Source organism: Pongo abelii, chromosome 16 (genome assembly GCF_028885655.2).
Source record: "Pongo abelii isolate AG06213 chromosome 16, NHGRI_mPonAbe1-v2.0_pri, whole genome shotgun sequence".
NCBI classification, from domain to species: Eukaryota; Metazoa; Chordata; class Mammalia; order Primates; family Hominidae; genus Pongo; species Pongo abelii.
In genome coordinates this window covers 37,068,123-37,092,398 of record NC_072001.2, presented here as the reverse complement: position 1 = coordinate 37,092,398, position 24,276 = coordinate 37,068,123, and the positions used below count along the sequence as shown (strand labels likewise).

Below are 24,276 nucleotides of genomic sequence, written 5' to 3'. Positions count from 1 at the left end.
GTGCACTGTCTACACAGCTGTAGCTGGTGAGCTTGTTGTTTCAGAATAATGAAGTTACAGGAGTTTAAGTTTTTGGTGATGTGTGTTTCTGAGGAGTAGGTATGAAAGTTTGGAGAGCTATAGTGTAGGAATTATGTGAGCATTTCAATTTTGTGAATGTTAAAACAATGTATTCTTTTAATGAAGTTTTATAAGTTTTACAAGTATATGGAAAAACAAGAAGCTATTCCTTGTTAAAACCCTGTAATTAGTGCTTCAGTGTATATATTTTTTTATTTTTTGAGACAGGGTCTAGCTCTGTTACCCAGGCTGGACTTGGGTAGGCAGTGGCTATTCAGAGGCACAATTGTAATACACTGCAGTCTTGAACTCCTGGGCTCAAGCGATCTTCCCACCTCAGCCTCCCGAGTAGCTGGGACTACAGGCATGCACCACCACGCCCAGCTAACTTTTGTATTGGCTTTTGGTAGAGATGGGGTTTTGCCACGTTGCTCAGGTTGGTCTCGAACTCTTGGGCTCAAGCGATCTACCCACCTCGGCCTCCCAAAGTGCTAGGATTACAGGTGTGACCCACCGCACCCGGCCCTGGTATACTTTTAAGAATCTCAACAATTACATTTGAAGGTACAAGCACAAAACTGCAGAACATACAGCATATACACATGCATACAGCGCCTTGCCTTAATGGTAGAAGTTCAATACCTGATTAGTAGGAAACGCTATCACCATATTTGCTCAGCTCTAAGGTGTGTACATTACCATGTTTTAACATTTCTGATATTCAGGTGCATTTTACTTTTGAAGAATTATTAAGCTACTGTTAAAGTGGAATTTATACTTAACAAGATTTCAGAATCAAGTCAATATTGTAAATAAGTCAGTCTGAGGGGCTTTGCAAAACCTGAAATTTTGAAGTTACCTTTGGATGTCTTAACTGAAAAAAATGTAAGGGCTGAAGTTTTTTTCTTCTTAAAATTTCAGTTTTTGTAGTTGAAAACTGTAGAAATAGAAAACAAAAGCCACATTGTTAGGAAATGACAGGTCTTAATTCTAATTTTAGTCTTTTTTTTTTTTCTTTTTAAAATTTCCTGTTATCTTAGCTCAGAGCTGGGTTTCAGTCTCCAGTTTTCTAGCTAAATTAACCAGTGGCAGCTTTTTGTTTGTAGTTTTATTACGGCATTGCTAATCCTCGTTATATTTGTCGTGGCCTTGAGCAAAAAACTCAATTGATGACATTCATCTGTTTATAGTCATAACCATTTGGTAAATAACTTTAATTTTTGGCAAAGTAGCACCTGAATTTCTCTTATTTTACCAGACAGATCTACATTTACTTTGGGGTAAAGCTATTTATTTTTCATATTGCTAGTTTAAAAAAAGAAGAGAGAACACTAATAAGTTAAAAACTCTTATGTACACATGCACGTTTTCACGTTGAGGAGCTGTGAGAAATTGAATCTAACCAAAATTTACTTTTATTCTATTTTGAGAGCATTTGCATTTACCATATTTAATTTTTTTTTTTTTTAAGACAGAGTCTCGCTCTGTTTCTCAGGCTGTAGTGCAGTGGTACAATCTCGGCTCACTGCAGCCTCCGCCTCCCAGGTTCAAGCAGTTCTCCTGCCTCAGCCTCCTGAGTAGCTGGGATTACAGGCACATGCCACCACGCCCAGTTAATTTTTGTGTTTTTAGTAGAGACAGGGTTTTATCATGTTTAGGTCTCGAACTCTTGACCTCATGATCTGCCCACCTCGGCCTCCCAAAGTGCTGGGATTACAGGCGTGAGCCACTGTGCCCAGCTAAAGTTGTTTGTTTGTTTGTTTTTTTAACAGCCTTTTTCACAGCTGGCTAATTTACATCCTAAGATGCATACAAAAGATTATGTTTGGTTTATTTGTTTTTTTCTGGTTCAGCAGCATGCTACATTTCAAATGAAATTTTAAGAATTCATAGGAATAGAAAAATATTCTTCCCTATTAGATGAGGTCAGTTCTTTCCCCTTTCTGAAAAATGATCAGTTTTGGTATTTTTTCATTTTTTAAAAAGTCATTTTATTCTGCACTAAGATGAAATTTTTCTTATCCAGGAGAAACCTGAGGTTGATAAGGTTAAGTAACTTGCCCAAGGTCATACAAATAATAAACTGAAGAATAATGATTGAACCTAGGCACATATAATTCCAAGACCAGCATTTTTGTCATTACACTGCATTTTCTCTGGTATGCTAATAATAGTTGGCCCTATTGAAACATTTATTAAGACATAATTGCTAGCCTGGGCAACATAGTGAAACCTCGTCTCTACAAAAAAAAAAAAAAAAAAGCAGCCAGGTGTGGTGGTGTGCACCTGTAGTCCCAGCTACTTGGGAGGCTGAGATGGAAGGATTGCTTGAGTCCGAGAGGTAAAGGCTATAATGAGCCATGATCATGCCACTGCACTCCAGCCTGAATGACAGAGCAAGACCCTGTATCAAAAAAAAAAAAAGTAATAAAATGACATATTCTCTGAATAACTTAGATTCTATGTTCGTAAAAAGAAATCTGGCATAAGGATACGTATTTCATTGTCTTTTACACAAATTATGTGCCTAGAACAGTGTAGTAGTGCTGAGTTACACCAACAGTTACTGATTTAGTTACATTAATCATTCTGTCCTAAAGCTAATGAAGATTTTGACTCAAGTCTCTGTAGATCTAAAAAATTTTGTTTTGGATTGTGTTTTCATTTTCATTTCCTCACATTTTTAGAAATATGTCCTTAGTTTTAACAATATGTTGCTTAATGTCAGGTTTATTTTCTATACACTTTTTTTGTGTTGACTAGGAGCCCATTTTTAATCTAGCAAGCATTTCATAATGGAAGAATAAAATATCTTAGATCAGAAATGAAACCCTGAGTAACTGAATGTCTTCATAGCTGCCAGTGCTACCCTCTTTGGTTGGGATTCTCAGGTCCTATCTATCGTACCTGGGCTATATTGACATTAGACTAAGGAAAAAGGTGGCAACCTTTTATAAAGAGTTGTGATATGCTGAAAGAGGCAACAGTGGCAACTGAGGACTCAGAGGCATTTGATAATGCCTGCTTTAGTATTTGGATCAGCGGCCGAAATGGCTGAAGTAGCTATCAAATTAGCTAGCCATCAACTATCCTACTCTATTCTTTCCTCTAGTGAAGACACAACTTTTAGGAAGTTGAAAAAGTAGCTGGGCAGGTGGTGGTGTGTTGTGTTCTCAAGGTTCATTCTTTAATTATAGTGCATTGGACGTATAATCCTAGTTTTGTATTGCCTTTGAGTCTATAGTTAGTTTGGATAATAAGACTGTGAGCTCCTTGGGCAGGAACAGTGTCTTGCTCTCCATTTCATTCCTATTTCTTGGCACTTAGTGGGCACTCAAATATTATTGAGTAAATGCATGATCCTTTCAGCCTCAGTTAAAGCATGAGATTTTCCTGAGGCTTTAACTTGGAGAACTCTTTGCCTTTCTTATTCTACAATATGATGAATCCACCAGAAAATGTCTTTTATATATTTATAAACATATAAATCACCAGCCAGAGAGGTAGCACTGGCAGCTATGAACACAGACATTCAGTTACTCAGCGTTTCATTTCTGATGTATGACATTTCATTCTTCTATTTTTAGTTTTAGCCCCCAAATTCATTATATATTCACCACTGATAACATTTCATAAAAATCCATTTTCATAGACAGTTTCAAGTCAAGATTTAAAAGACTTAAGCTGTAAGTCCTTACCATCCCATGATAGTTGGTCTTTACCAAAGTAATTGATTCATTCAATTCTTTTAATAATTTTATACATAGTAAGGCAAAATTTAGAATTTGTGATCATTTTTGTATTTTTCACTAATATTTCCTGTCTCAGTTGCACAGGGATAAGAGGGTTTGCTGAATATGATAAATAAGGAAAATGTGTATACATCTTCTACTTAAGAATGAGACTGTACCTTTCAGGCTCCAGCTATAGTAGTAGCCCTAAATGTAAGTGGTGAACAGCTCATTCTCCTGTAAGATGTTTATAGCATTTTCTAACACAGAACTATTCAGAGTGTAGTACGAGACAGTGCTGGCCCATGAGTTGTTTATTATTTGTGAGGAGATAAGTTCAGAAATTGAGTTTTTAGAAACTTGCATAGCAGTTTGATAGAACAAATTTATGTCTGTCAAATCTAATAATAACAAATTGGGGCTTATATTTGATATATATTTATTTTATTTTTCTAGTAATTCATTTTTACTATTTTTTAACAAAATTATTGGCCCATAATGAATTGGAAATTCAAAGAAAAAAAAGTTCTTTACCAGAGATAATTTGCAAAGCAGTGTTCTAAAACAGTGGTTCACATCCTTTCATGTTCGCCTAACCTTCTAAATGATACCACACTCGAGAGGGTGCAGAGTGTGGGATATAGAGTGCTGTTTCCCTACTGGTAGCCCTCTGATAGAGAATCCTTATATTGAAAATAATTTCCCACTGACTTTCCCTTAATTGTTTCAATCTTTTCACTAAATCTAACTTAAAATTTTTTTTTGAATAAATGGGTTTAATAAAACAAAACAGTGGTTATTATGAGTTCTGAGCTATGCTAGTGTAACATACTAAGTTGCAGTGTCAAAATACTACCCCAAAATAGACCCATTCCTCTGAAGAATGGGCATGCTAACTATTTTTAGCAGGTATAATATAGTCACAAATAATGTGTTTTACTGAAACTAATTAATAACATAAATATAATATGTATAAGATTTGACCTAATATATAAAGCACTATGGGAGTAATGCCATTATAAATGCCCCTTTTGCCCTGGCCTGACCTTTATATCTTATTACTTAAAAATACCATAATTTCTTTAAAGTATACAAATGTAAATATTTCATACTTCTATGATTCTTGTTTATCATTGAATAATAATTCATCGTATGCCATATACTGCAGGTTGATTATTTTATTGATGGATACCTGGGCTGTTTCCTGCTTGGGTTGTTATGAATAAAGCTGTTATATATATATTTGTTTGAATTTTTTGTGGACTTACGCTTTTATTTCTCTTGGGTAAAAATACTGAGAACAAGAATTGCTGGGTCTTAGGGTAGGCATATGTTTTTGATGTATAAAAAAACTACTGGAACTTTTTCCGAAATGATTGTGCCATTTTACACTCCCCACCAATGTTTGTGCTACATCTTTACCAAAAGTCTCTTTTTTTTTTTTTCTTTTTTGAGACAAGATCTCACTCTGTCACCTAGGCTGGCGTGCAGTGGCACAGTTAGGGCTCACTGCAGCCTCAACCTCCCAGGCTCAAGCAATCCTCCTGTCTCAGCTGGGACTACAGGAGTGCAGTAGCAAACCTGGCTAAATTTTTCTGAATTTTGGTAGAGAAAGGGTTTCGCCATGTTGCCCAGGCTAGTCTCAAACTCCTGAGCTCAAGCAGTCCTTCCACTTTGGCCCCCAAAAGTGCTGGGATTACAGGCCTGAGCCGCCATGCCTGGATGCCAACAGTCTTTTAAATCAGCTGTCCCCAACCTTTTTGGCACCAGAAGCTGGTTTTATGGAAGACAATTTTTCCACAGACTAAGGTCGGGGACAGGCATGGTGTTGGCATGAAACTGTTCCACCTCAGATTATCAGGCATTAGATTCTCATAAGGAGCACATAGTTTAGATCCCTCGGAATTGCTGTTCACAATAGGGTTGGCGCTCCTATGAGAATCTAATGCTGCTGCTGATCCGACAGGAGGCGGCGCTCAGGCGGTAATGCTTGCCTGCCTCTCACCTCCTGCTGTGCAGCCCCGTTTCTAACAGGCCAGGGACCAGTACCAGTCCATGGCCCAGGGGTTGGGGACCCTTATTTTAAATTGTGATTTTAATTTTCATTTCCCTGATGGCCAGGGATGAGCACTTTTTCAGCGGTTTTAGTGGTTTGCATATCTTCCTTTGTCAGTTGTTTAAATCTTTTGCCCATTTTATTTGTCTTCATATTATTGAGACGTAGGGAATTTTTATGTCTTCTAGATACAGATCTCCTTTGTCAAGTATATGTTTTGTGAATATTTTCTCCCAGTCTGTGACTTGCCTATTCATTTTCATAATGGTGTCCATTGTATTTTTTCAACATTTTATTATGAAAATTTTATTTTATTTTTTTCTTTCTTTCCTTTTTTTTTTTTTGAGACAGAGTTTCACTCTGTCGCCCAGGCTGGAGTGCAGTGATGCAATCTCAGCTCACTGCAACTTCCACCCACCCGGATTCAAGCGATTCTCCTGCCTCAGCCTCCCGAGTAGCTGGGGTTACAGGCACCCACCATCACCCCCGGCTAATTTTTGTGTTTTTAGTGGAGACGGGGTTTCACAATGTTGGCCGGGCTGGTCTCAAACTCCTGACCTCAAGTGATCCGCCCGCCTTGGCTTCCCAAAGAGCTGGGATTACAGGTGTAAGCCACCACGCCCAGCCTATTATGAAAATTTTCAAGCATACAGGAAGTTGAAAGACTTTCATCGTGAACACCCATACACCCACCACCTAGATTCTATCATTAACATTTTATTATACTTGTCTTTTTACATATGTGTCCAACTATCCTATTGTATGTATTTTAAGGTAAATTGCAGAATCAGTTCACCTCCCACAAATACTTCACAATGCATTATTATGAATTATAAATTAGAATTCATATAATTATGAATTAGAATTCAGTAACTGCAGCTTTTTTTCTTTCGAGGTAGACTTTTCATACAGTGAAGGCACGAGTTTTTGTTTTTGTTTTTTTTTCAAGACAGAGTTTCACTCTTGTTGCCCAGGCTGGAGTGGAATGATCCCAGCTTACCGCAACCTCTGCCTCCGGGGTTCAAGTGCTTCTCCTGCCTTAGCCTCCCCAGTGGCTGGGATTACAGGCATGCATTACCACGCCCAGCTAATTCATATTTCTAGTAGAGACAACATTTCTCCATGTTGGTCAGGCTGGTCTCGAACTGACCTCGGGTGATCCGTCCACCTCGGCTTCCCAAAGTGCTGGGATTATAGGTGTGAGCCACCACGCCCGGCAAAGGCACGAGTTTTAAGTGAACATTGGCAGAGTTTTGACCAATGCATGCACCTGTGGAATCCTAAACCCCATCAAGATGTAGAATATTACCATCATTCGAGGAAGTTCTTTCAGGCCTAGTCCCAGTTAATCTGTATTTCCATTCTTCCAGATCCAGCCATTATCCTGCTTTTTCTGCATCATAGGTTAGTTTTGTCTGTTCTAAAACCTTATAAAAGTGGATTCACATATTATGTACTCTTCTGTTTGAAGCATCTTTCACCTAGCCATAATGTTTTTGGGATTCATCCATGTTGAATATATCAATAGTTTATTCCTTTTTATTGCTGAATAGTAATCGTTTGTATGACTATATCACACTTTATCCATTCTCTTGTGAATGTATACCTAAGATGTTTCCAGTTTTTGGATATTATGAATAAACTGTTGTGAACATTTTTGTACAAGTCCTTTTGTGGGAATATATTTTCATTTTTAAGGGTAAATACCTATGAGTGGAATTGCCAGATTATAGGGGAAAGTGTGAGACCCTTTTCCATAGTGGTTGTACTAATTTATACCCCCAACAACAGTGTATAAAAGTTCTTTTTGTTCCACAGTCTTGCCAAATTTGGTGTTTTTGGTCTTATGAATTTTAGCCATCTTGGTGAGTGTAGTGATACCTGATTGTGATAGTGTATTGTACTTTAAATAGCTATTTCTCACATCCCACCTTCTTTAATCACTCTCCATGCACATCACACACCTCAGCTTTACTAGTTTTCTCTCAGCTTTTTCTGTACTACTTTAACTTTGCCTTCAATTTTCTATGCCCCTGCACTTTTATATATAGTTCACCGTAGGAGAGAACCTGTGCAGCCAAACCAGTGCTATTAAGAACCAATGAAATAAAATTTAGGTGAGTGTATACGAGTTTTCTTTCTTTGAAACATACTCTATGTTGCCTACCTCAGGGCATTAGAGGTTTTAAAGTTGAGTTTCACCACTTACAATGGTGACTTTGGGCAAGTTTCTTAGTCTAATGTTTCTGTTTTTGTGCTGATTAAATGAGATCGTGATGTAAAGTTTCTAGTGCAATGCAGCGTACAAACTAGGTCTTTATTGCTTTCCTTCTCTTTTAGAAGTGGTATATATTTGTAGGGTTTTCTTTTCCTTTATTTTATTTTATTTATTTTTTTTGAGATGAGTCTCGCTGTGTTGCCCAGGCTGAAGTACAGTGACGTGATCTCGGCTCACTGCAAGCTCCACCTTCCAGGTTCATGCCATTGTCCTGTCTCAGCCTCCTCAGTAGCTGGAACTACAGGCGTCCGCCACCACGCCCGGCTAAGATTTTTGTATTTTTAGTAGAGACGGGGTTTCACTGTGTTAGCCAGGATCGTCTCGATCTCCTGACTTCTTGATCCACCTGCCTCGGCCTCCCAAAGTGCTGGGATTACAGGCGTGAGCCACCTCGCCCAGCCTAGCTTTTCCTTTTTTTAAAAAAAAAAAAAAATCGTTTATTCCAAAACAAGGCCAGTGTTCTTGCTAGCATAAATCAATTATCAACGTGATTGTACTTTTATATTTACCTTCTTTTTTTTCTCTTTAATCCTTCCCCCCCTACCCTTCCTGGTCTCTGGTAACAACCATTCTACTTTCTATATTCATGAGATCCACATTTTTATCTCCTACGTATGAATGAAAATGTGATATTTGTCTCTCTATGCTTGGCTTATTTCACTTAACATAATGACTTCCAGTTCCATCCGTGTTGCCGCAAATGACATGATTTCATTTTTACGGCTGAATGGTATTCCATTGTATATATATTTCACATTTTCTTTATATACTCATGTGTTGATGGGCACTTAAGTTGATTCCATATTTTGGCTGTTGTGAATAGTGCTGCAAGAAGTGGTATATAACTGAATGAATAAGAATTCAAAGCATCATTGCTTCAGTTAAATTTAGCACAACCTTACTTGTCAGACGGAAGGCGTTCCCAGTAACAGAGGCCTTATACTACATCATCAATATGGACATTACACAGGGCTCAATTTACTGAACTCCCCTGCTAAGTACAGAGGTAGAACCTCATACTCTAAAGTCGTCAACTGAGAACTTGATACAGTTGTCTGATAAAATATATCAAGAATTAAGTATGTTATTTTAAGGGTATGCTAAAGGAACTGTACACCACTTAAAGGGATTTTCTGGGACTTTTTTTTTCTTTGAAACAACCACTCTGTACAATACGAAAGTTCTGAACTCTTTAAACATATATATTTTTTTTTCTTTTCTTTTTTTTTTTTTTAAGACAGAGTCTCGCTCTGTTGCCCAGGCTGGAGTACAGTGGCGCAATCTCGGCTCACTGCAATCTCCGCCTCCTGGATTCAAGGGATTCTCCTGTCTCAGCCTCCTGAGCAGCTGGGACTGCAGGCATGAGCCACCATGCCCGGCTAATTTTTGTATTTTTAGTAGAGATAGGGTTTCCCCATGTTGGCCATGGGGAAACTTGTTGGCCAGGCTGTTGGCCAGGCTGGTCTTGAACTCCTGACCTCGGGTGACCCGCCCACCTTGGCCTCCCAAAGTGTTAGGATTACAGGTGTGAGCCACCGCGCACAGCCGTATCTTTCATATTTTAAGTTGATATAGTGCCAGTCAGTCTTTAAAGAGGACAGTATAAAGATGAACCGTTCCCGGCCGGGTGCGGTGGCTCACGCCTGTTAATCCCAGCACTGTGGGAGGCCGAGGTGGGCAGATCATCTGAGGTCAGGAGTTTGAGACCAGCCTGACCAACATGGTGAGACCCCGTCTCTACTAAAAATACAAAAAAAAAAAAAATTAGCTGGGCGTGGTGGCGCATGTCTGTAGTCCCAGCTACTCCTGAGGCTGAGGCAGGAGAATCGCTTGAACCCGGGAGGCGGAGGTTGCAGTGAGCTGAGATCGCACCACTGCACTCCAGGCTGGGCAACAGGGCGAGACCCTATCTCAACAAAAAAAAAAAAAAAAAAAAAAGTGAACTGTTCCCTAATCTTTCTTGTGTGAAATATGAGGGCAGAGGTTGAGATCATGACATACAGATAAGAATGACAACTTCAGTGAAGGAAATAGAGGAGCAAGCGGTGGACAGTAGTTCTCTGTGAATTCTGTCCAGTCTCCAGGTTTTGGCAGCTTTGGGAAAGCAGGCTAAACTGTTCTTGGGGTTCTTCAGGTTAATAACAATAAGCAAGGGTGGAGTGCTTAATCCTTTTAAGTGAATGATAAACACTGTGGAAGGCGTGTCTTCAAGCGCCCCACTCCCTCAGGGCCGTAGGTCACGTGAGCTTAAAGTACTTCCCGAATCCCAGCCACTGTCTCCTGTAGGCAGGGATCACAGTCTGAAAGGACAGCAAGGAAGAGGTAGGCAGGGAAAACTAACTGGAAGGAAGTTTTAATACAGAAAGAGCAAAGTATTATCTAACTATAACAATGCCACATTTTACTGTGACTAAGGTAGAGGACCCAGAGGAGGGGGCAGCGGCTTCGATCTCTCAAGAGCCTAGTTTAGCAGACATAAAAGCCCGGATTCAGGATTCAGATGAACCAGGTGAGTACGCAAATTGGGAGCTTTTGGAACCTATAAAATTTTTCATGAAGGAGGTAACTAGGATATCAAAATTCAAAATGCCTTCTTTAGGACAGAGAAAAGTGTTGTGGTTGAGGTGTTTTTCAGTTACTTATTTCACTCCCCTGTATATCTGATAACTTCTTTTACTTTTCTCACACACTGGTTTGTTTTTCCCCACAATGTGTTCTGTGTTCATTACCAACAGGTGAAACTGAATCAGTGGCAATGTTTGAAGAGTTTTCAAGCAAAAAGAAAGGCACAGAAGTCAATTTATGTGGAATTTAGAATTCACTTTTTCCTCACAGTTTAGATTATATCTGGAAAAGACTTTAAACCCAACGAGTGGATGACATTTAAACTTAGCAGTTTACATAATATTATATAAAGAGGGAGCATGGTTCAGTAGTTTTGTACCATGGACTTTGACTGTACTTGTGATTTCTCAGGTTATTCAGTATTTTACCTCGGTTTACCAGCTTAAACAGTAATTCAATAGTGAATGGTCTAAGAATTTTTTAATGGCAGAACAAAAGTACAATAGATGGTCGCTGTGGTGACTAGCATAGCATCAGGTTAAAAAAATATTTGATGAATGTGATTATCCGTATTATTTTCTTTAAATGGTAACAGTTCACACTTGCTAGAGGAATTGTGGTTTTGAATTTTTAAACAAGCAATTAAATCTTTGTTAATATTATAGTATTAAATATAGTTGTGATTTGAAGCCCCTTATTTTTCAAGTCTGTAAATTGTGAGCAGCTTCTTTAGTTATATGAATTAAGAATAAGGGAATAAGCTCTCAAAATTACTTTTATTTTATTTTATTTATGTTTTTGGAGATGGAGTCCTTCTCTGTCACCCAGGCTGGAATGCAGTGGGGTGATCTCGGCTTACTGCAACCTCCGCCTCTCGAGTTCAAGAGATTCTTTTGCCTCAGCCTCCCGAGTAGCTGGGATTACAGGTGCCTGCCACCACGCCCGGCTAATTTTTGTATTTTTAGTAGAGACAAGGTTTCACCTTTTTGGCCAGGCTGATCTCAAACTCCTGACCTCAAGCAATCCCCCGCTTCTGCCTCCCAAAGTGCTGGGATTACAGGTGTGAGCCACTGCGTCTGGCCTCAAAGTTATTTTAATCCCGTGATTCTGTGATTCTCACTTTTCCTTTATAGCATGTAACACATTGCAATTCCTTGGTGTCAACAGTGGTTGGTTATCTTTTTCTTAAAACCATTCGAGAATTTTTATGAATCTTGTTTGAAGATACAAACTTTTAAGGAAAATGTTCCTTTTGTTTTTTCCTTCTAGTGAGAGAATTTATCAGGGGAATATCAGAAAAAAGATTTTATGTAAACTCTTTGTCCCCAAGGTTATTTTCATTTTGCTGAATAGGATGATGGAAAGTGGAAAGCAAGTTTAATCTGCTTTGAACTTGAATGTGATTCTCTACAACTCAACTTCAGCTCAATTAGATTCTGTCTCAGGCCTGTGTGTATTTGTTTATTTACTTATTTTTTACTTAATCCCAAATGTGATAGTAAGGCTTATGTGTATTTGAAGCAGCACTTTCTTTGCTTATGTTTTCCACCCTTACAGTTTAATCCCTTTAGGCTTTTGTCTTTGCTATTGTCTTCTTTAATTTCATAAGCAGCAAATGAAGTCCATCTGTACCTCATTTCATTTGTTTTTTAAATTTGCTTTCTCCACCACCTCTACTGTTTTTTATTATTTCATCTTCACTAGTCCCATTATGTTTGCAGAAATTTGCTTTCTTCAGATTATAAGAGAGTGTTAAAATCATTCAATCTGTTAGCAACTACCTGTAAAAGCCATAAAAATTTGATAGTACCCAACTTTGTAATGAGTGACATTATTAGGCTTTATTTTCTTCCATAGTGATTGCTTTTAACAAGGAAGAAGTGACAGATATAATCTAAATTGAATTTAATAAGCATTTTTACTTTGGCATTTTCCATAGCAGCCCAGAAAATACCTACTTGAATGAACTATTGCTTAGCAAGTGAACAACTGCTGGTAGTATATTATCTAAATTGCACTAGCCTTTATTATAAGGTTAAATTCAAGGGTAGGAAGGAGGGAAATGTATGTGAGAACAATCTAAAAGTTATTTGTTTTTTTAAACCTAGGAGTAAAATGTTTTTGAAGATACATGATTTTTTGGAGCAGTTGCTTTTCATGCAATGAGTTTTATCCCCTTGTTCTCCTAAGTTAAAAAAAAAAAAATCTTAAATTGATCATAGTTTTTTCACAAGCACTTCCAACATTGGCCAGTTATATAACCAGTAGTCTTTTTCATTGTTTTTTCTTCTGAATTTATATGGAGAGAAAAATATGTAGTGTTGTATAAATTGAACATATTTAGAATGTAAATCATCCTTTAAAATGTGTTTTTTAAATATGAGATTTATTTGAGCAGGACAGATGAGGAATTTCAGATAAAATAGAAGTGTGAATATAGATAATCTAATTTTTTGAAAAGGTACAGGTATACTTTGGAAATATTGTGGGCTCAGTTCCTGACCACTGCAATAAAATGAGTCACATGAATTGGTGTGTGTTTTTTTGTTTTTTGTTTTTTTTTTGAGATGGTGTCTTGCTCTGTCGCCAGGCTAGAGTGCAGTGGCGTGATCTCTGCTTGCTGCAACCTCCGCCTTCTGGGACTACAGGCACATGCCACCACACCTGGCTAATTTTTTATATTTTTAGTAGAGATGGGGTTTCACTGTGTTAGCCAGGATGGTCTCCTGACTTCGTGATCCGCCAGCCTCAGTCTCCAAAAGTGCTGGGATTACAGGCGTGAGCCACTGCGCCCGGCCGTCACATGAATTTTTGACTTCCCACTGCATATAAAAATGATATTTATTTATACTATACTGTAGTCTGTTAAGTGTGCAATAGCATTATGTCTTTAAAAAGCAATATACATACCTTAATTTAAAAATTACTTTTATTTTTATTTTTTTAAAGACAGGGTTTTGCTATGTTATTCAGGCTGGATTCAAAACTCTTAGGCTCAAGCGATCCTCCCCTCCTGCCTCAGCTTCCTAAGTAGCTTGGACTGCAGGCATGTACTACCATTCCTGGCTCTAAAAAATACTTTATTACCAAAAAATGCTAATGATCATCTGAGCCTTCAGTGAGTAATAATCTTTTTGCTGGTGGAGGTGGAGAGTGTTGGCTCCATGTTGACGGCTGCTGCAGGGTGGGCTGCTGAAGGTTGTGGTAACTGTGGCAATTTCTTAAAATAGAACAACAATGAAGTTTACTGCATGAATTGACTCTTTCTTTTATGAAAGATTTCTCTGTAGCATGCAATGTTGTTTGATAGCATATTACCCACAGAACTTCTTTCAAAATTGGAGTCAATCATCTCAAACCTTGCTGCTTAGTTTATGGAATATTCTAAAATCCTTTGTTGCCATTTCACCAGTGTTCACAGCATCTTCATCAGCAGATTTCATGTCAAGAAACTACTTTCTTTGCTCAACCATAAGAAGCAACTCCTTATCTATTCAGGTTTTCTCATGAAATTGCAGCAATTCAGTCACATCTTCAGGCTCCACTTCTAATTCTCGTACTCTTGCTATTTCCACCATATCTGCATTATTTCCTCCACTCAAGTCTTGAACCCCTGAAAGTCATCCATGAGGGCTAGGATCTACTTCTTTCCAATGTTAATGTTGATTTTTTTTTTTAAGGCTGGTCAAGTGAAGGAGTAGGAGTGAGAGAAGGAACAAAGAAATCTGTAACTGGTTATGATCAGTTAGTTGTAAATACCATTGCACTCACCAGCCTAATGTTGATATTTTTACTTTTTCCCATGAATCACAAATGTTCTTAATGCCGTTTAGAATGGTGAATCATTTTCACTGTACTTTGCTTAGATCCATCAGAGGAATCACTATCTATGGCAGCTACAGCCTTAGAAAATGTAGTTCATAAGTAGTAAGACTTGGAAGTTGAAATAATTCCTTGATCCATAAGCTGCAGATGGATCAAAGATGCTGTTGTTGATGTTATGCTGGCAGGCATGAAAACAACATTGATCTCTTTGTACATCTCCATCGGAGCTCTTGAGTGACCAGTGCATTGTTGAAGAGCAGTAATATTTTGAAAGAAATCTTTTTTTCCTGGGCAATAGGTTTCAGCAGTGGGCTTAAAATACTCAGTAAACTGGCTGGACGCAGTGGCTCACACCTGTAATCCCAGCACTTTGGGAGGCCAAGGTGGGTGGATCACCTGAGGTCAGGAGTTCGAGACCAGCTTGGCCAACATAACGAAACCCCGTTTCTACTAAAAATGCAAAAATTAACTGGGCGTGGTGGCACATGCCTGTAAATCCCAGCTACTTGTGAGGCTGAGACAGGAGGATCGCTTGAACCCAGGAGGCGGAGGTTGCAGTGAGCCGAGATCGGGCCACTGCACTCCAGCCGGAGCAACAGAGCAAGACTACGTCTCAAAAAAAAAAAAAAAAAAAATCAATAAACCATGCTGTAAACAGATTAGCTGCTGTTCAGGCTTTGTTGTTCCGCTGAGCATAGGCAGAGTAGATTTAGCATAAACCTTTTTTTTTTTTTTTTTCGTTTTTAAGAGACAGGAGTCTCACTATGTTGCCCAGCCAGCCTTGAACTCTTGTGCTCAAGTGATTGTCCCATCTCAGCCTCCTAGTAGCTGAGACTGCAGATGTGCACCATTACACCTGGCTTGTTGTATAGTTCTTAAGGGTCTTAGGATTTTCCGAACAGTAAATGAGCATTGACTTTAACTTAAAGTCACCAGCTGCATTAGCCCCTAACAAGAGAGGCAACCTGTCCTTTGAAGCGAGGCATTGTCTTGTCCTTTCTAGCTATGAAAGTCCTAGATGGCATCTTCTTCCAACATAAGACTGCTTCCTCTCCAGTGAAAATGTGTTGTTTAGTGAAGCCACCTTCATCATTGATCGTAGCTCAGTCTTCTGGACAACTTGCTATAGCTTCTGTAAAAGCACTTGCTGCTTTACCTTGCATTTTTATGTTTTGGAGATGGCTTCTTTCTTTAAACCTCATGAACCAACTTCTGTTAGCTTCAAACTTTTATTTTGCACCCTCATCAACTCTCTTGCCCTTCATAGAATTGAAGAGAGTTAGGGTCTTGTTCTGGATTAGGTTTTTGCTTATTGGAATGTTGTGGCTGGTTTGATCTTCTGTCCAGATCACTAAAACGTTCTTCATATCAGCAATAAGGTTGTTTAGCTTTCTTAACATTTATGTGTTCACTGGAATAGCACTTCTAATTTCCTTCAAGAACTGTTCCTTTGCATTCACAACTTGCTGTTTAGTGCAAGAGACCTAGCTTTTGGCCTGGCAGCTTTTAACATGCCTTTCTCACTGAGCTTAATCATTTCAAGCTTTTGATTGAAAGTGAGAGATGTGCAACATCTTTTCACTTGAAAACTTAGAGGCCAATGTGGGATTATTAACTGGCCTAATTTCAGTATTGTTGTGTCTCAGTGAATAGGGAGGCCAGAGGAGAGGGAGAGAGAAAAGGAAGCAGCTGGTTGATGGAGTGGTCAGAACACACACAACATTTATGGATTAAGTCTTCTGTGGGCACAGTTCATGGTGCCCCAAAACAATTTCAATAGTAACAGCAATTTCAATAGCACAGATCATCATAAACAAGTATAGTTATAATGAAAAAGTTAGAAATATTGCAAGAATTACCAAAATGTGACAGACATGAAGTGAGCACATGCTATTGGAAAAACAGCACTAAAAAGACTTGCTTGACATAGGGTTGCCACAGACTTTCAATTTGTAAACAAACAAAAAACCCCGAAGTATCTGTGAAGCACTATAAAGCACAGCACAATAAAACAAGGTATGCCTGTATATTAGAACCCTGCTTAATTTCGAAACCCTGGGTTTCGAAGGGAAAAGCAGAAACTCGGACTTTCCTTACATCTTTCTTGACTGTTTTCTTCCTACCCATTCTGTTTTCTCAGCAGCCTGTGCTCAGAAACAGTACTTAACCACACACTGTATTATAATAATCTGTTTACTTGATTCTCTCCCCTGGTACACTGATTATAAACTCCTTGAGGACCTCATCAGATCATTTTCGTATCTTCAGGTCCTAAGGTAAAAATATGGCACATAATAAGCAACTCAGTGAATAAGACATGCTTCCTGCCTTTTCTATTCACCAAACATATGTTTAGTATAAATATGTCAGGTGTTGTACTTACTTTTTTCCTAAGGCTACAGAAGTATAAGATGTATGGGAGGATCCCCACCAAAGGCAGCAGAATGAGAGTCAGAGACTTCACTTTAAATCCCAGTCCTACTAATTATTACTAATTATTAGTAGTGTAATTTGTTATTAATTATTACTTGAGTGACTTTTGCCAAGCTGTTTAACTTCTCAAGGCCTACTTTCCTTCACTGATAAAACAGAGAATAACAGCACCTGCTTTACAGGGTGGTTGTGAGGATTACATGGGATTATGTACCATCTATAAAGCACTTAATACATATGTGACGGCACTCAAAAATAAGAACTACCTTTAGTGGTCTAATAAGAAAAAGAAACAGATTTGGATAACAGATGATAGACAGAATAATAATATTAACTGGACGGGACCCTGGACAGGTATCTCAGAGGAAGGAACACAATTCTTGCAGGAAGGTTTAGAGGCAATGATAAACAAAAGGAACAATACAAAGGAATGAGAGCAGGGTATAGCACATGGGAAATAAAAGTTTAGGGCAGTTAGCACATTGGGCATGTGGTAAAGAGATAAGAGATGAGGGAGAGAGGTAGATTGAGGCCATTTATGGAAGTGTTATTAATTTCATCCTTTCCCCACTCTGTGGGATAGTGGGTGGTTATTGGCCTTTTTAGTGATAATCCGAGGCTGGTGAATAAGTGACTTGCCTCAGGCCACATGGTGAGTAGCAGAGCCAGTGTTCAACTTCTAAATTCTTTGTGCTCTCCACTATACCATGATGCCAAATCCTAGCTTTTTACTAATAAGAAGAGATTACTTTATATCTTAATGTGCCTGAGCCACAGATTTTGATGTGAGCATTATCGAAACTGTGATTTTTAAAAATAGGACCAATGTAACAAAGTTTTACTGAGTATTGCATTCACTTAATCAGATATGAATTTCCATTCATTCATTTATTTAAATATTTATTTCCACTGCTTCACTTGGCTAGCCTAAAAATATATGTATTAAAAAATAAAAATAAATATTATGGTTAGTATTTTTGTGAAATAATTGTTCGAGATTTTCTCCCCTGCTCCTCAAATCTTATATTGCCTATGGATTAGGCAGATTTGAATTGATAAACTTGCCTTCACTGGACACAGATTGCCATTTAGAAGATTTTCTCTCCTTTAAAATAAGGTTCTAATGAAATTTTTAGAAATGGACCTATAGCACAATAGAGAGAGGAACCTGTACTGGTATTGAAGAGCATCTCCAAACAGTAACTCAGAAGTAATACAAATGGTAGGAGAGCAAACTATGAGACAAATTTCTATTAAATGGGGTTTAAATTTTATTGAGAATCCACAGGATATTAGACTATTAACTAAATAATTGTTACCCATGAAAGCTTATGTTCTAAAAAAGGTGATTTGGCTGGGCTCGGTGGCTCATACCTGTAATGCCAGCACTGTGGGTGGCCAAGGTGGGCAGATCACTTGAGCCCAGGAGTTCAACACCAGCCTGGACACACACACACACACACTAGCTGGGCGTGGTGTTGTGTGCCTGTAGTCCCAGCTACTCGGAAGGCTGAGGTGGGAGGATTGCTTGAACCCAGGAGGTGGAGGCTGCAGTAATCCGTTATCATGCCACTGCACTCTATCCTGGGCAACAAAGTGAGAAAGTGAGACCCTGTATCAAAAAAAAAAAAAAAAAAAAGATTATCTCTTTTTATTCACTAACATTAAAATAGATTGAAATAGACAACTAAAGAGCTTCTCTGTGTCAATAAAAATCTTTTCGATAGTGACAATTGAAAAGTCTTTTATTTTCTGTTCCTTTTAACAATTCATGGGAGGCTTTTACCAGCCTAACTAACGGAAATTTAGATCTGCACACTTTAAAATCTCAGGGTCAAAACTTTATCCTTTTTTTAAGTTGGCTCTGTAAGGCATGTTTTCTTGCTGCCTTCCCCAGCCCGCAGTGTCCAGCCGTTGTCAGAAAGACTAATACCTCTCTGAAATATCTTCCCAATTCTTTTTACTATATCTAAGACCTTAATATGAGAATACAAATTTGATTCCTTTCAGATTTTTACATCTTAAAACTTTGTTTAGATTGTGACCCTTCTTTCTCATATTACAATCTCAGACACTTTGGTTTCTTATTTGAGCACTGTTATCATCGGCTTTTTAGAATCTCTCACTTCCAAAATTTTTCTAGCTTAGTATACCAACCTTCTGTGAACTGTCTGCTACTTTTGCCCCACAAGGGATACACCAGATTTCAACTGATTTAATTCTATAAAGATAAAAATTTCTATAAAATATGCATATTGCTTAATTTTTAAATTCTATAGTCAAAGCAATATTTAGTTTAGGAATATAAAAATATATTAAGTTTAATTTTAGTGTATTATAAAATATTCAAAAGATTTTTAAATTTCGGGCTGAATTTAGACATACAGCATAGGTTAACAAATTGATTATAAGCTGGTAAATTTAAAGAATCAAGAATTTCTTGCTTTGGCCAGGCTGAAAGAGGAAACAATTTTACCCAGAAAATGTCATCAACATTGCAATAAAAATACCAACTACCATTGTTGAGCATGGTGAGTAGCAGAGCCAGTGTTCAAACCAGGCACTGGTTTGTGGCTTATTTAATCCTCACAACAATCAGGACAGGTAACCATTATCACCATGTTAAAAATGAGGAAACTGAGGTGCCAAAAAATTAGGCAGATTATTTAAGTGACAAATTTGGAATTCAAAATAAGGGCTGTGTAGTTCTAAAGCCATTATTTTTCACCACACCACGCTGTTTCTACTTTAAACATATATGTAATTATTTGTGTTTTCTGAACTAGGCTGCTCTGTTTTTTCGGTAGTTACTAGTTCTTCTTAAGCTCTATTATCTTCATGGATTTAACAAAATTAATTGAAAGTTAACTGCTGCTTCTACTGTTTTGTGTTGGATTACTTTTTTATTTGGCATAGAGTATTTAAAAATGTAGAATATTCTTTCAAGTGGCACTGAAAATTGAGAAATCTGAACTTGACTTAATCCAACAATCTGGTTTTTTTTTTTTTTTTTTTTGGTCGGGGGGACAGTGTCTGGCTTCTTTGCTCAGGCTGAAGTGCAATGGGGTGGTCTCGGCTCACTGCAATCTCCGCCTACCAGGTTCAGGCAATTCTCCTGTCTCAGACTCCAGAGTAGCTGGGATTACAGACATGCACCACCATGCCCAGCTAATTTTCATATTCTTAGTAGAGACAGGGTTTCACCATGTTGGCCAGGCTGGTCTTGAACTCCTGACCTCAAGTGATCCACCTACCTCAGTCTCCCAAAGTGCTGGGATTACAGGCATAAGCCACCGTGTCCAACCCTTAATCCAACAATCTTTAGTAGCTCTCCACTCCTCACATTTCTAGGAAGATGCGGTTATCATCGAGATAGAAATAAGAGACTTAACAATTCGCAGACTTGTACCAGTCTAACTAATGGAAATTTAGATCTGCATGCTTAAAGACTAAGGGTTAGTGATGGAAAAAAATGGGCATATGGAGCAAGTGAAATAATTGAATTTTAATATCACTGAAGGTATGTAAGATTTTTAATATATTAAGAAAAATTATATTTCATTTTCATGGAAATGAAGCTGAGTAAAAACTAAATTCTTTCTAGAGAAAAATACTAATATAGGTAGAATATAGACATGGCAAAGATTAAATATGGTACATAAATAACAAATGATTTTAATAAATTCTAAAGCCTCATATGGTAACTTAGATCTCATTTATTTTCCTGTATTCTTTCCATCAACATGTAACCTTTTGTGACAGAAGATTCTAATGGTTATATTAGAAATAGAGAACCTATAGTAAAAGCCCTAAAAGTTGTCTCCATCTTCCCCTTACTTCGTTGCCTTCGTTCATATTTTTTTCTTCATCTCAACTTTCTTCTCTTCTGCTATTTCCTGCCTACAGTAAAAAAAAATTATATACACCCACATTCAGTTTCATTACTTCAAGACCAAGTTGATACTTATTTCCTCCAAGATGACTTGCCTAATCTTCTACTCCAACTTTAATTACATCATTAATTGGTATTAATGGCTGGACATGGTGACTCATGCCTATAATCCCAACACTTTGGGAGATGGAGGCTGTAGACCAGGAGTTTGAGACCCGCCTGAGAACATAGTGAGACCTCATCTTCAATTTTAAAAATAAAAGAAAAATGTAAAAAACAAAGAAAAATAATTGGTATTTATCAGCAGTCAAATATTCTTGCAGTAACACTGTAATTATATTTTTATCTCTTCACCTGTATTGAGGGTGAGGCATAGTGTTTTAATATTTTTCTGAAAATTACATTTTTTTTTTTATTGTGGAAATTTCAAATTCAGAAAAGTTTAATGAACTTCCTGTTCATGTCTGTTACCTGTAGGTATTCTTCTTTATTTTTTAGATATGCTTTATATTTAGGGATGTCAGTCCCTTTGGGAAATAAATTCCAAATGTTTTTCCCCATCAGTATTTCTTTATTGAGGTGCAGTTGACATAAAGTTAACTGCACATCTTTAAGGTGTATATTTTGTTGATGAATTTTGACATTTATATGCCCATGAAATAATTATAATGAAGATAGTGAACATTTTCGTCACCCCCAGAAGTTTCTTTGTGCCCGTTATGCCCCACTCACCTAATTCCTTGGTCCATAGGCAACCACTGTTCTGTTTTTCTGTCACTAAATTAGTTTGCATTTCCTAGAATTTTATATAAATGTAATCATACAGTATGTACTCTTTTTGGTCTGACTGCTTTTATATAACAATTATTTTCAGAGTCCATCTAATCAGTTTCCTTTAATTTTGACTTCCATTAAGATCTTCCTTATTTCTTAAATTTTTTCTTCAAAACTTAATACTTAGGGCAGTAGTTGAAAACAATGCAGTCCACAGATGTTTGGACTTTACAGTGGCACTTTAAATTTTTGACTTACACGCCAGCATTTTAATGCTTTTAGGATTAGTCTGTAAACACGACTGACTTTTCAGAGTGAGTTCCGGGAAGGTGGCTACTTGAATATCTCACTATCCCTCCATTCCTGCTTCCAGCCTGTGTCTGTCAGTCTTGAGTGAAGTGGCTTCTGGATCTGATGAACAGTTGGATGCAAGTGAGGCCATGGGCTCTGTGAGAACTCTGTCAGGGAGAGTTGGTACAGGACTTTTCCTCTAGACAAGAGCCTGGAAAATCTCAGGATAAGCATAAGAATGGCAAATCCAGGAAAGAACTTGGTTTGGTAGATAATCCATGGATTCCTGGAGGGAAGGAGAAAAGGAAAGAGCCAGGGGTCTGAGATCTTCCCATCCCTGTGGCTGGCATATGTAAGGAGACCTGAGAGCAGGGAGGCTTCCTCCTGGGCCTCCACAAGGACTGGTGGCTTGCCTACTGCAGCACTGCCTACCCACAGGGGTAGAGACTGCTTTGCCTTTCCATTTTCTTGATACTGTTACCACTTGTGGTCCTCCAGCAATTAAAATCTAATCCCCCATGAGGTAACAAAGATAAACAACCCATCTGGGGAAGCCAGGCAACCTGAAAGAGAAAAACCACTTAAAATAAACAATATATTGAGTTAGCTAAACAGAAATGCTGGAGGAGGCCGGGCACGGTGGCTCACGCCTGTAATCCCAGCACTTTGGGAGGCCGAGGCGGGCGGATCACAAGGTCAGGAGATCGAGACCATCCTAGCTAACATGGGGAAACCCCGTCTCTACTAAAAAATACACAAAAAATTAGCCGGGCGCGGTGGTGGGCGCCTGTAGTCCCAGTTACTCGGGAGGCTGAAGCAGGAGAATCACTTGAACCCAGGAGGCAGAGGTTGCAGTGAGCCGAGATCACACCACTCCCTTCAGCCTGGGCGACAGAGCGAGACTCCATCTTTTAAAAAAAAAAAAAGAAAGAAATGCTGGAGAGAGAAACTTGAACATGAAAATAATAATGGGCCACATTTAAGACTTTATGGAACAAAAAATGTGATTTTTCCATCTAAATAATTATTATCACCTGACTCCATTTTTCCTCACACATTTATTTTTTTTAAAACTGTCTCTACTAGAGTGTAAGCACCAGGAGAACAGGAACTTTTTTGTCTTGTATTCACTGCTAATCTGTTGTCAGCTCTAATACCTAGAACACTGTCTTACACATAGTAGGCGCCCGATACATAATTATTGAATAAAGGAATGAATGAGTATGAACGATTATTGACCTGGAAGATCAAGTAAAAGAAATATTTCAAAGCATGGAGCCAAATAAAAAATACAAAAAAAAACTTTTAAAAAAGAGACCTATTGGATTGATTCAGGACACCTAACATGGCTAATGCAAGTTCCAGAAGAAGAAAAAGGAACAAATGGAGAAGGAATAATTAAACAACATAAAATTATTTCCTGAGCTAAAGACTTCAGTGTCCAGAATGAAGTTCTGGGGGAGATCAGTGATGAAAAACACATACCTAGGGATATCCTTGTAAAATTTTTGAGCTCCAAGGATTCACCTTGGAGGCTTCCAGATAGAACAGGTTGTACCTATCAAGTATCCGACTGGAATCAGAATTCTAATTCACAACACTGGAAACTAGGAGATGGTAGAAGAGTATTTACAGATTTGGGATTTCACAATCCCAAATCCCTATTTCCCTTGAAGATACTTCTCCCCTATGAGGGGGAAACATGTTACAACTATACAAAAATTTCAAGAATATAATACCCACTTAACTCCTCTGAGAAAATTCAAGAAGGGGTTTTAGCCAAATAACAAGTGACCTAGAACAGAGATCACATGATGAAAGGGATAGAAATAATGGGAAATGACAGACTCTTTGGGAATGTATTATGTAAATGCTAAGTAAGGTTTTTAACCAAAGGATACATAGTTCAGAGAACAGTAATATTTACAATGTGATAAGTAAGTCAGGGCAGAACCTCAAAACTGTGGGAACAAAAAGAAGTAACAGCTTTCCAATTAAGGTGAGGAGAGGAAAAAGCACCAATATGCACATGAAAAGATGCTCAACATCATTAGTCATTAAAGAAATGCACATCAAAGCCAAAATGAGATACAGTTTTTCCACATTCACTGGGATGGCTATAATCAAAAAGACAGATATCAAGTGTTGGAAAGGATGTGAAGTATTGAAACTCTCATCCGCTACTAGTGACAATGTAAAATAGTACAACTACTTTGGAAAACAATTTGACAGTTCCTTAAAAAGTTAAACATAGAATTACCTTATGTCCCAGTAATTAAGTGTATTTCCACACAAAAACTTGTACAGGAATGTTCATAGCAGCATTATACATAATAGCTAATAAAGAAGTAACAGCCCAAATGTCCTCTAG

At 38.0% G+C, this 24,276-nt stretch overlaps 1 protein-coding gene across 5 annotated transcripts in view; it reads left to right on the top strand.

Moving 5' to 3' along the window:
• Nucleotides 1-24,276, top strand: part of SLC12A6 (solute carrier family 12 member 6) — a 108,284-nt gene that overhangs the window by 8,846 nt on the left and 75,162 nt on the right. Inside the window, exons 1-2 of one of the 5 annotated variants that reach the window (XM_063716012.1) lie at nucleotides 4,920-7,964; nucleotides 10,541-10,634. The exons of 2 other annotated variants lie outside the window; for them this stretch is intronic. Coding sequence is in view for 2 of the 3 variants with exons in the window: in XM_009249659.4 (XP_009247934.3) it covers nucleotides 10,517-10,634 (118 nt within the window). In the remaining variant the exon portion in view is untranslated. 5 annotated transcript variants of the gene reach the window in all.